The sequence below is a fragment of the Poecile atricapillus genome, chromosome 1 (assembly GCF_030490865.1).
Source record: "Poecile atricapillus isolate bPoeAtr1 chromosome 1, bPoeAtr1.hap1, whole genome shotgun sequence".
Taxonomy (NCBI): domain Eukaryota; kingdom Metazoa; phylum Chordata; class Aves; order Passeriformes; family Paridae; genus Poecile; species Poecile atricapillus.
Window position 1 is genome coordinate 76444752 of NC_081249.1, and position 13283 is coordinate 76458034.

A 13283-nucleotide genomic window follows, 5' to 3' on the forward strand; every position below is an offset into this window, starting at 1 on the left:
GAGGTAATAAACAGCTCACAAGAGGCAGAACTATGCCAAAAGCACAGAAGAAGTGTTTCTGTCTTAAATATCACACGTGTAACCAGACAAGTAACAAAGCAAACAACTATGGTACTAAGGTGGGTTTTCCATATTTTCTTATATCTTTCAGTATATAAATAGATACTTCTTAGTTAATTCAGTGAGGCTAGGGTTTCCTTCCATGTACCCAGCATGGGACAGCAGAAGAGAACTACTGGGAGATGCCAGAGCTTTAACTAATTAAATATCAGATATTGAACACTCTGTTCCTATAGGTCAAAGAAAAGAATGAAGTTTTTTGTAATGTTCCTACAAAGTCATCTATGGACTGGAATTCCCACTAGTCAGAAAGATACCCTCAGGACTTTATACACCAGTGAATACTTCCCCTTTTTCATGGGCTGTTTGTGTAGTTAGTTGCACAATGGTATAAGAGTATACATGCTTAATCTTGGTCTTGAAGACAAACACTATTATTAAAGAGGGAGGTAAAATTCTAATCTGAACTTTTCAGATTACGTCCTTCAGAAGAAGTATCAATGCAGACCAAATTTAAGAGAGGTCATTTTGAGACCTTCATGAAGGAATGTCCCCATTTTAAGAGTTTGTCTCCATCTATGAAGTTTTTAATTGCTACTTTTAAGCCAGGTCTTTGAATGAAATTACAGAAACCAAATGGACACACAAAGCATGCCACTGGCTAGCTGAGACAGTTAAAGTGACAACAGGTCATGTTAGAACACCGTGACCTGTTAAGAGCTGCTGGTCTGCTACTACTGCTCCTGCTCTAACCTGTAGGGCATTTTTAAGAAGAGAAACAACAGTTCAGGTCAACTTTTCCTCAAAACCTGACACACAGTGCAATGGAGAGGAGTACTTTTGACAGCTACAGACAGGCTGAATGCACTTCTCCCTGTCTTCAGTTTGTCTTTACCTATATAAATTATTTCACTTCAATCTGATTTTGGGTGATGCTCTGAATGACAAGTACGTAGAGAAGCCAGCTGGCTGTGTGAAGCTGTGGATGTAGATCTGGAGCCAGAATTTATACTGCTGTGTAATGGGAATGAGTGATATACTTATCCCCACTATATCTTCATTTATGTTTTCTGATATATAATTTTAAAAAAATAATAATACATTAATCCTTCTGCCTAACTTCACATCTCCCTCTCTCTCTGTAATCCATTTGCAACTTCAAGTCATGCTGATATAATATTTAGAAAACACTAAATTTAACTATTTCTTAATTAATACTGAAATTGAAAAAAAATCCTTTAATAATTTTGCTTTTGTAGAGACATGCATAGAAGAAACATATGATTACTTAAAATGTCAGTTTTGGTCTGTGCAGTGAGCTCATGCTCTTCTCAGAACTTGCTGAATTAAAATAAGTAAATATCTGGACAGAAGCACATTTTTCACTCTTTCAGTGAAACTGCTGTGCAACAACACTGACCCCTTGTGTCTTTTTCTGAAAGTGTCTTAGTAGCAAACTAGAAAACATGATATTTGAAACGAAAAGTGGTTGGGATGCTCTGTAGACAGAGAGCATTTTGATCCAAAAGGAAGTGGTTAATCATCTAGGAAGTTTAGCCTTATTTCCTCAAGCAGAATTTTAAATGGGATCTATAAATATGAACAAGAGATGCAAAAGGGATGATGAAGTTACAGAAAATTGTAAGGTGTGCCTTTTTTTGAAAGAATGAAATGGACTTCACTTTTTAAAAAAAATTTGTTCTGGACTTTGTTCTGGACTTCTTAGGAAATATGTTGGGCTTGTCCAACATTGACATGTTGAAGTTCACTTTTTGCTTTAAAAGCAAAGTGTATATAGCATTTTGTACCTACTCATTTGTATGTCCTTGGAAATGTAGTATCTGAATTACACAGTAAAACAAATATACACTTGTATACAGCACTTATATGAGCGGAAAAGTATGTTGAATAATTGCATTTTAGTTATCTTTGATAGCTATGACATTTTTTGAGCAGTTTGTGCCCAAAATGGGATCTTTTATGGCTCTGACTACCAAATCCAGACCAATCTACAGCAAAAGATCCGTCCGCTCAGTTGAGTGCAACCCTCTAGACAAAAAAGAGATTCTCTCTTCTGGTCAACCTTAATGCCCGTGAGAGCTGCTCACCACGGAGGAAGGTCCTGCCTATTCTTTAACGGTATAGAGAACTGCCAGACAATGGCTTCCCAAGTACACTTTATATACAGTGGGAAGTCAGCAGATAACAGGACAAACTATCATTCCATGCCAGCTGGAGCATTTTTGGTACCTCCACTTATCATCATTCTCAAGAAAGCTTTTATACAAGTTTAAATAAAAACTTGGCTGCTGTCCTGTTCTTGTTCTTGCTCCCAAAGTTTTGATCTGGAAATCACAAATTTACTATCTAAAGTTATTTTTTGTCAGGAATCTTAATTATATTAACCTTATAAAAAAAATTTTACCTATTTGCATATGAATTTGATTTCAGCTTAGTAAAACATTGCAAGATTTAGAATTTCAATAAAGTGCTATAAGTCTACTTTAATATCCTGAACTGAAATTATCAATTAAAAAAATTAAATTATGTAAATACAAATCATCCTTACATTCTGCAAATTGAACTGCAGTTGCTGCTTGTATGGTGCAAACTCCTGAGCCAGTTCATATCCTTCATGGTAAAATGTAAATAATCCTTGAAGAAAGGCCAAGAGCTGAAAAGGTAAAATTGAGAAGCATTATACATTTTTAACTCCTGGAACACTCTATGCTTTTACCGTCAAAGGCAAAGTTTTGCTGAGAAGGAATTAATGATGACACCTTAAGAAAGAGAAAAGTTACACACGCTTTTGTGTCATAAAGTTGCAATTTCCATAATAATTTAATTCACTGTCCTAGTCATTTTATCCTGTATTGCAGCTAGAGTCTTTGCTGGTGTGCATTCTCCAAGTTTAAAATTTCAGAGTTCAAGTGCTTCTTCTTCAAAATATTTTTTCACTTTCTTCATAGTCGTTGCTTGGGCTATGACCTATTTTCCACAAATGAGACTGTAGAAAGTATGTTTTGGATAGGTTAGCACAACAGAAGAAACCCAGACTATTTCTTCCTGCTCTGAACAAAATGCAAACTCTATCTGGTATGTCTGTGATTGACTCCAGCAGAACCACTGTAGCCTGCATATATCCAGTTGAAAAGTCCTTTTAAAGTTTGCTTTAAAGCAATGTTCAAGTAGTAAAAAGTGCAACTAGATTTTAGCTCTTGAATTAATGCATTCCAGTCATCTCTTAGTTTTAAAAGCCTAAAAGCCTTCTAACTTATTCTGCTTTAAATTTTAAAAGCATTTTGACACTGCTATAACTCACCCTACCTGCTGTTAAGTAACAAGCATTTAATTTCTTACCATGGACTGCTTTCTCTGTACATATAATTTAGTTTACAAAAAAAAAAAAAAGAAGATAAATTAATTTGGATTTAAAACAATAGAAGTTTGAACAATAAAAAGGATTTGCCTTAGTATATTACACCATTATCATCTGGGCTAAGTAACTGGCTGTCCAGACTTTACTTTCTTACGGTAAAGAACCACAGGTATTCCAGAGCATAATTCTTTTCCCTTTTTCAGACTTCTCTCTCAGAATGGGATGAATGATCCAATGGAAACATTTATCTCTCTTCATTGACTACTGAAGTAGTCTAGACTCAGGCAACAAAAATGCCATTGTTCATATTTAACGTGCTTGTTTTGTGTTAGCAGTACCATAGATTATTGGAAGTGGAATAGCATAAACATGTAGCTTTTACTCTGCTTGTATTTCCTTTAAATTTACTTTCAGCCCTACTTGAAGAATTGTAGGTAAATTGTTCTGCCTCCTCTCTCCCATTACTCTCTATGAGACTACTGAGAGCCTGTTTACCTGCCTGCTCTTTTGCTGCATTAGTAAGTTAAAGCAGCTGGAGGTGAACAGACCATCAGTGCGCACACAAACAGAAGCTACGGCTGGGAGAAGGACTCTGCATTGTTTTTTACTGGTACTGCAGCATCAGGTGAACCCCTGGCCTTGGGCAGAGGTGGTACAAGCCCACAGCTGCCCAGTAAGCCAGTCATAGAGCCTGAAGAACTGAGAAGATCCTTGGACATAAAAGCAAGTTTTTGTGGGGGCCTCTACAGTGGATGTGAATTCCTGAACCATATTCCACCATCAAACAATGAAGGCAATGCAGTCTCAAGTGGAGGGCTCTACATCTTGTATAAATCAATCTCAATATGATTCATCTGTCCAGCTGAAATCATCACCTCAGCCGGGTGATGGACCGGACCCTGAAATTATTATTATTAAACTGATTATCCAAGTGTTTCTGAGGAAGGTCCAAATATAACAGTTTATCTTAAAAACCTCCAGTTGTGCAAACAGATAGAAAGGGTTCTATAATTTCCTGTAATTCTAGACTACAATTCTAATTCTAAATCTGAATTCTGGAAATAACTACTTAAAGAAAAAAAAAGAAAATTAATCTTCCTTTTTATGAATAAAGTACAAAGTACGCAAATTATAACTAAAGCTCTGCTTTGCCTCCAGTTATGTGAAGCCCATTCTCACACTCTAGATTCAGTCACTCATCAGTGTCCCCAGTTACAACTCTTTTGAATGCCACAGCACAACTACTTCTGTGCTTTCTTTGACTTGGCCCAGTCAAAAGAATGTGTAGATTAACATAATCTGCAAACAGGAGCCTGCTGCTAATCCCACCCCTTTCAGCTGAAGATAGAGTAGGAATAACACTTAGCAAAACTGCAGCCAGATCACCACACTAACACACACCGAAGTTACAACAAAGAAGTAGTGGGACAAAGTTTCAGTATGTCATCTTATGCCTGACTTTTAAAGATCAGTTTAAAGAGCATTTCAGGAGAATAAACTGTATAAATTTCAGCTTCAATACTTGAAGAAAAACATTTTACATCAAACAAAACACTTTTACAGAATACACTGAGAAATACCAAGGAAAACATTTAACACAAGATGGCAGCAAAGCTGAATTTATCAGAAAGTAAAAATACAACATTAGCAGCAAAAAAAGGAAAAACAACAAAAAAGCCACAGACTTAACCAGAAGAAAAAAAAAAAAAAGCCCTTGAGAAAAATCTGAATTCATTCTAGTTAAAGTACTTCTCAGGTATTCTGGCAGTTGTGCATTGCAGAGGATCTGGCCTTGAGGCTTTCCTGGTTAAACACTCTCACAGCACTCAGAAAAATAGGAATAAAAGAAAAGTGTCATGCAAGTTCTAGATCAGCATATTTAAACTCTGTGCTAATATATGACACTGAGGGTGGTATTCACGTCAATGTACATGTCACTAGCAGTGGAAAAAACAGGAATCAGAAAATGCCCTCTGTCCAACTGGCCTGTGCTGCTAAGGTACCTCCAGCATCAGCTCCATTAGAACAGGTACAGCCATGGTACTGTGTGGAAGAGATTTAAAAGCCGAGGTCCTGTGCCTTAGGCTTATGCTTATAGTGGGGTTTTCTTTTTGTTTGCATTAGAAGTAGCACTGCTGCTAAAGGCAGGCTCATAATTTTACAGAAATTAATATCAAATAGAAAAAAATAACATAAAATACAAGAATAGAAAATCAGTCCCTTTTCCTATCAAAGAAAATTTTCAGAATGTATTTTGAGGTGGTATTCACACATAAAGAGGTAGTTTATTTCATCAAACATCACAAACAGTGCTTGATGCTTTCCTATCAACAATTTTTCATTTTAGTAAGTGTCTTACAGTTACCTCATTCTGAGTATCTAATCAGTCACCTCAGTAAAACTGAGGTCTGAACTGCAGAATACAAAGCTACGCACCACACCAGAGCCATAAGGATTTCAACACAGAACTCGAAACAAAATCCAACTACTTCTTGAGACTTTATTTATTTTTATGTAGAGCTGCTGACCTCAAGACTGCCTGGTCGTTTCATTCTCACAGGAAGAAGACTGTACTTAGGTTTCGGATAGGGGAGGAATTTAACCTTTGGCCTGCAGCACATAAGCCAGAAGTCCCTGTCTCCCTGTTTTCATTTTATTTATAAGAAGATAGCACTTATTCTGCAGATTAAAGTGGACATAGTTAATAATGTAGAAAACGCAAGAAAGGGAAATTCAAATTTAACATCCACTGTGAAGTCTCATGGAAATGCATGCAATTACAGGCAATGTTTTTCAGTTGGCTGTTCTTTTTTTCTTCTCTCTAAATAAACATTTAACTGAGCACCCCTCACATTTCAGATAGTTTACTGCTTTTGAACTTTGTGCCCTGATTTCTACAGGACAAGGAAGTCCTGGCATCACCAAAGGACAAAGCAGAACTTTAGGAAGGTGTTTGCATTGTTTTAACAAGCACAACACCCTCAGAAAGCACTGTTGGCTTGGACTAGCTTCTTTGAGATCAGATGAGAAAAGCTAGCAAGACAGATTATTGTCACTTATTTTGCTTTATTGTTTATCCAGCTGTAAATCTGAATACTAATTTGTCCTTCAGAAAAAGTTTAAATTCATTATCTGTACAAAACCCTGAGGTATTTTCCCTTGGGAAAAAATCAAGATCTAGGAGGATTGCAAATAGGAATATGTCAGTTACACTAGCACACATTAGTAATCACTTTGATAAAGAAGCAGAGAAAAAAGAGAAATTCAGGGCCTAAGAAACAGCTGCAAAAGTCTACTCTAAATATCATAATCTATTCACTGTATGAGTCATTAGCATCTGTACCTTAAAATCTTTCCGAGTCTCTTCCAGGAGAGAACACACTCCACTTTTACTGACTTTCCCTGTCCTAGCTGTAACCCACCTGTCAATATTTGCTAGGTTACTTCTCCCACTCTGGTTCTCAGATTGTCTTTATCCTTTGGCTTAGAGAAAGTGAAGGTCTTAAAAGGATGTTCAACAGATCATTTGCTTTTCAAGTTCTATTCCCACATCATGAACTTATCCTTCTTTTGCATGGGCATCACAGTTTCCTCCTTCACTGCACTAACAGATTTATTTTGTCAAACTTTCCTTCAGTGAGTCTGTTAGCAAGATGTCAGACTGAGAGTTATTCCAAGATGTGACACCGTGCTGATAAATGAGAAGCACAGGCAGCACATACACTAGAATGACCCACAACCATCAGAGCTCCTGAGGAGGAATGTCCATGCAGACACACCACCAGGCCTCCTCTGCCATATGTACATTCATAGAGCACACAGAGGAAAATTAATAATATGACAATTCCTTTGATACCCGATTTTAAAGATTGTTAGGCTTTGTCCATATCTAGACCTTTCATCTAGGAACACACACTCATACTTCCAACATCACTCATATAAACATGAATTTTAGAAAGCCTATTTTGAAGTCTTTGTATTTTTTTGTTTGTTTAATTTGTTTTTTTTTTCAATCTCTTAGTATTGCTGATTTGTATTTTAATTTACTTTTCACATGAGGCATATTTTGCCTTATGGGTTTTAACAAATGCTCTTATTTCAGCATGTTGTATGCAACAGACTACAAACAAAAATTAAGAGTTTTAAAGACTCAAAATTTTATAACTGATCTTATAATTTAAGCTCCATCTATATCCAGATTGATTATAAATAAATTCACATCCAAAGTCAGAAGACATTACCTGCAAGGCCTATCATTACTCAGTCACCAGAGTACTTCCTGTACCCTCCCCTGAAACATCAAGTATGTCATACTGGGCTGGAACGCCTACTGATCTGCGAGTGTGGAAATGGATACACTTAAAAGTAATTTTTACCTATTTTAACTATATGTAGTTGCATAGTACAAGGTCTTTTCAATACAGAAAGCTTCTATTACATTAAAGGAGCACAAAGTCTTCTGTACTAGGGTCAGAGCTAGGTCAAGATTGCTAGATTTTTCCAGGATGTGAGAGTTTTGCAGAAGGAGACAGAGAGACACACTCTGGATTAATCTGTGACAGGTAGAAAAATGTTCTTATTTAGGAATCCGAGCAAAGTTTTAGTCTCTAAGATTTGGCAGCTGTATGCCATAAAGATAGGATTTCTGTAAGTACTGCTTGCTGAATCCAGGTTCATTAGTTTGCATCAATGTCAAACATTCACTATACAATACACACTCATGGAAAGAAGGCATCTGAGCAGCTCTTCTTGGTGACACGGGGCGTTAGAGATGTAACTCAACCAATTTCACAGTCAAGAGTGCTGCTTCAGTAGTTACAAGGAAGCTGGGAGATGGTGTGGAGAGAAAGTTATACTCGTCATGTTCCTCTTTGACAAGCAGAGCTCTGCTGTGCTCAGTGTGCCTAATGGGAAGGGACACATGGCACTGGAAGCTCTGTGTCAAGGGCTGTAGGTACTAACTACATCAGGCAACTGGCAAGCTAGGCCTGTCTGTTTGACATGAACACTACTAATAGTGCTACTAGGCCACAGAAATATGCCAGCACATCGTAACAAAGATGCTTTTGGTACTGACTGACGCACAAGAGAGTCGGGAGTGGGGGATGGAAACACAGCCCAGAAGGAAATCCCAGAGTTAAATATGGACATTGAAACACAACTTTATCTTACTCTTTAATGGCATATCAACATATTCTTTTCTTTATGTGCAAAGTAAACTAAAGGCAAATAACTCCACCAACAAAAAGATAAACTTACCTATCCTACAGAAAAACTGATTTTTCACTTTACTTCATGTGTAACTCAGAACAATGTCTGTGTATACTGCCTACCCAAAATATTTAAATTTAAAAACTGGCTCAGAATTTAAGCCATTAAATCACAGTATTAGGAAACATCAATTATGTGTTGCACAGACACAACATTACATGACGTCCCATTAAAATGTTATGCACACTTCAAGTCATCAGACATTTCACTTCACAGTAGATACTAAACTCTTACATAATCCTTCAATAAACATGGGAAGTGCCCAAGCCAAGATCTTAGTGTGTGTCTATATACAAAGAACCTGCATCCAAAACTTAAAAAGGGAGCAAAAAAATGATAATTTAAATTCAATTTTCAGCTTTAAATGCATACATTCTAAAGAAAACAAAAATTAAACTTACAGGTTCTACAAATTCAAATTTCTTTTTCTCTTGTACTTCTTGGATTTTAAAAACATATTCTAATGATGCTTCATAAAAGTTCTGATGTTCTCTGTCAATCTGTGTATCTGCCTAAAAGACAAAATTAAATACAGACAACATTAGTCTCATTATTGCTTTAAAAACAGGTTACATCATTAAAAAACAGATTACTTTAAAAGTTTCAGAGTTCAGTTTTCTTTCTGAAAATTAGAATACCTACTTAAAAAAGATAAATGCAAGTTTAACAAGCTAACTTTACACATTTCAACCTATGCCTTTTACCCCCTTTTTTTTTTTTTTTTCCTTTTTGCACTTCAATGTTCTAGTTTTTAGGAGAGGCTGGAGGGAAAGAAAGGTGGCAGCAGGTACTTGGTATATGTAAGTTCAGAAAAGGAAATAGAAATGAGCAGGATAGGAATTAAGGACAGAAAAAAAGAAAATTATTTCTACTGAAATATTTAAGTATCATATGCACTGAAATTGTACCTATTTCTCAGAATCGACTATCTTCCCAAAAACATATTTTCTTTCTTAAATAGGCCATCTTTAACAATGACATCTTGCAACTTATTATTTTATAGTATGAGTCTTATGTTCTTGGAATGTAAACATATTTAAGTCCCTAACCTCATCAATCAGATATATTTCAAGTTTTAATTTTCAAGTGACAGAACTACAAGGCAATACTTGTCAGAAATGCCTGACTAATACCACCCAACATGGAGATCCAGTATCAGAACAGTGTCTTCTGCCTAAACAGCTAAAGAATTAACTCTTATCAGCTGATAAAGAGTAATAGGCTTTTATCCTCAATTTAAACAAGCCACAGGAGAGGGAACTAACAGACAAGCAGTGCAGCACGTAGATAATGTTTAAAGAAGACATGCAGATTCAGTTTTAATACATCCTTCTTTGTAACAAATCATTTTGTCAAGCAAATCCCTTTTGGGCTGTATTAGTTAGATTTTGCTCTTTGGTCAAAATATTAGCACAGATTAACAACATGAATAAGATCACTCCACCTATTTTTTATGTATGTCAGTTAAAATATAGAAGGATACTTCTGTATATTCTCTAGTTCAATTCTGGCATTAAAAATAACAAATGCGGGGAAATTGGGAAAGTTTGATGTTGTCTTCCCTTGACGACAAACTATAAACCAGAAAACACATCATAAAAGAGATTTAGTACTTTTAACAGTACAAAAGCAAAAAGTCAGTGTTTTCCTTCAGGCAGGACTTGGCCATCAATAGCACCATATATAATTAAGATTGCTTCTCAACTCAAGGACAAGCTACTATTGTGATTTGGCTGTACTGGCTCTTAACAATATTGATCCACATCCCTAGCCCAGTATTCTAACACTACTTCAACACATGTGCCTCAAGGATATGTTTCAAATCATTCAGCGCCAGCATTTCCTTCCCATGTCTATAAAAAAAATAAAAGTAAAAAAATCAGTAAATAATATAAAGCTGAAATCAAGCACTCAAAATTCCAATAATAAACCGCTCTACCTCAAAATTAACTCTGACATTTGCCACTCATATAGTGTGTTTGGCTACTGTTTTCCCTGATAGATTATTTCACAAAAAATAATCTATCAGAAAGACAGTGCTACAAAGCTGAACAGAAGCAGTTGCCACCACTTTGGGACATGATCCAGCAATGCCCTGCTCTCACAAATGCCATCAATAAGCACTTTAAACAGACTTCAGCTCTCTCATTTAATTGTACATAAATAATGCAACATAGTTTTAGAAATTGTCTCTTTTAGGCTTTGCCTCAGAAGTATTTAAACACCTAATTAAATCCATCCCTACTCGAATAGCATTTAAGCAGGTTGTAGTTATAATGACACTTAAAACAACCAACTGACATCTCAAATATGATTTAGGGTCAAAATCACCACCAGTGAAAAGGGATATTCCCCAAATATATATTCTGTAGAAGCTTCTGGATTTGTGTTAACACCAAAGGATTCCAATTTGTAAGAACTGCTTTGAAAATGATCTTCAAGTTTCAAAAGCTGAAAGTATTTGCATGCTTTTCTGTGACTTCAAACTGCATGTAAAAAATAAAGAGATCTGATGGATATGATTTTGAGTCTCTACCTGTATGATATACAGTTTAAGTGAGCAATATTTTCATTGATGTAGGCTATCACCTCAATATATATACCGGAACTTCACATAAGCTGGGAGACTGATTCTGGAACAAATTTCAGAGAAATGAAATCAGAAGTTTATTAGATCTCTCACATCACTCACTTCTGTCCATTTCCTCTTCCACTGTAGGCTTCCATAGGCAGTGAAAAAATGCTACTATGAAGTTTCTTTTTGATGCTGAAGGAAAAAAGCCAGTCACCTGTGTAAACTGGACCAGGAGTTTTGCAGGCCCTTAAAATATCCATCATATTTCTTTAGTTAGGTGTATATATGCAAACTACTCTCTACAAAATGTGTTTCAACCATCAAACTTCAGATGCCCAATTAAGGTGGTCTCAATTGCACTCAAGTGAGGTATGTAAAAGAACCCAACAGACCACAAGATCTTTGCTCATCCCAGTACTCTTTAACCCACATAATGTGATGAGGTATCAAGAAACCTCATCAATTCAAGGAAACTGTATTTTTCCCATGTGGCAGTCAAAAAATGGTATTTCCATCTCCCTGCAAGCATGACACTGGCTTGAGGCATGGACTTCCCATCTCCTGCTCTGGGCACAAAAGCCCCAGCTGCCAGCACTGCTTGGTTCTTTGCTCGTGCCCTGCTCTGCTGTGGGCTGTTCCAACCAGCTCCATCCTGGACATACAAGCTATAAATGGGGCTCACCCAAACCACTCAACAGCTATCTTGGATTTCAGGTCAGGAATGGAGCTTGGCCTCCTTTTATTTACAATATAGACAGAGGCCAAAAGTCGCCCAGGTTAACAATTCTGGCACAGATTTGCTATTGTACCTTCTACTTATGGTGGGTCTCTGCTGCTGATTCGGCTCATCTACAGCTGTAGAAAACTGGGGAAGACAGAAATGCCAAGTTATGCCCTTTATCCTTTACAAGGGAGGCATCTAGAAATCAGAAAACCTCAGCCTCAGTTGGGATTTTAAGATTTTAAATCCAGATATGTCACTTAAGGACACACTGGAAAAAATTATTCTGGTTTTCCATTAGTTTATAGATGTGAGCCAAATCCATTGTTATTCTACCATAGTTTATTAGATTCACAGTTGTTACTTTGCACTTCAGTTGCTGCTTTTAGACTGTAATCATTCTCATGCCTCAAGAGTAAAATATTTTACTTATTTTATTTTGCTTCTATTCTAGAGCAAATTAGCATTTAAGTTTACTTTTCCACAATTTGGTAAGAATTTCTTTTTTTTTTTAAGCTGAGGCTTAGCCTGTAACAGAACTGCCTCTTCATCAGTACATAAGATATTTGGGAAAAGTGAAAGCTCTGCCATACAAGTGGAACAATTAACCAATCCTACATAACTAATGTCTTACCTAGACTGATTATTATACAGACAGCAACAGCAATTCAGGCATATAGATTATTAGACATTATTAGAATTTTTAAATTTCTAAGCCTTATTTTATTTGAATTAAAATGTTATTGGTAAACATGAAAAAACAAATTCTAGGACCTGTAGTTGAGTGATGGTCACACCTTCAGTGAAAATTCCATTGGCAAACTAACCCTCATGATTTAAGGGCCACCACAACTAGAGTAATCCCATGAAAATGATTTTTAACTATTTTTGTCACAATTCCCAAAGCGTCATCGCTATACTATTGCTGGGTTTATTGTAATTTACTTCAAAGAAGTATTCAAAGTCATATTCATTTCTACCAGCATACCAAAAAGCCCTGGAATCCTCTTTTTAAACAAGGAGTCTTCATGCTTTGGTGTTTTTTGGTTCTTGCGGGTTTTTTTTAACAGAAAAGAATTAGCTATACAGACTCAAAGCAGAAGTTATAGATGCAATTTCAGGGCAATTTCAGGTACCACAGTCTCAGAATAAGATGAAAAAAAGGAAAAAGAAGCAGAAAAGAGCATCATTAAAGTGATCTCAGTTCAGTCTTCCAGATTAGAATTTTTGTGAAATTGAAGTGCAATTTCATCAGTTAATATATGAAATAGCAAACC

General features: G+C 36.2%; 1 protein-coding gene across 3 annotated transcripts in view; it reads right to left on the reverse strand.

Annotated features, from left to right (window-relative positions):
• ARHGAP42 (Rho GTPase activating protein 42) overlaps positions 1-13283 on the reverse strand; it is a 139691-nt gene that overhangs the window by 36832 nt on the left and 89576 nt on the right. For all 3 annotated transcript variants that reach the window (XM_058836556.1, XM_058836547.1, XM_058836539.1), the window contains 2 exons: positions 9112-9222; positions 2630-2734 (listed from right to left, as the gene is read on the reverse strand). In XM_058836556.1, the coding sequence (XP_058692539.1) occupies positions 2630-2734; positions 9112-9222 (216 nt within the window). The remainder of the gene's footprint in view (positions 1-2629; positions 2735-9111; positions 9223-13283) is intronic.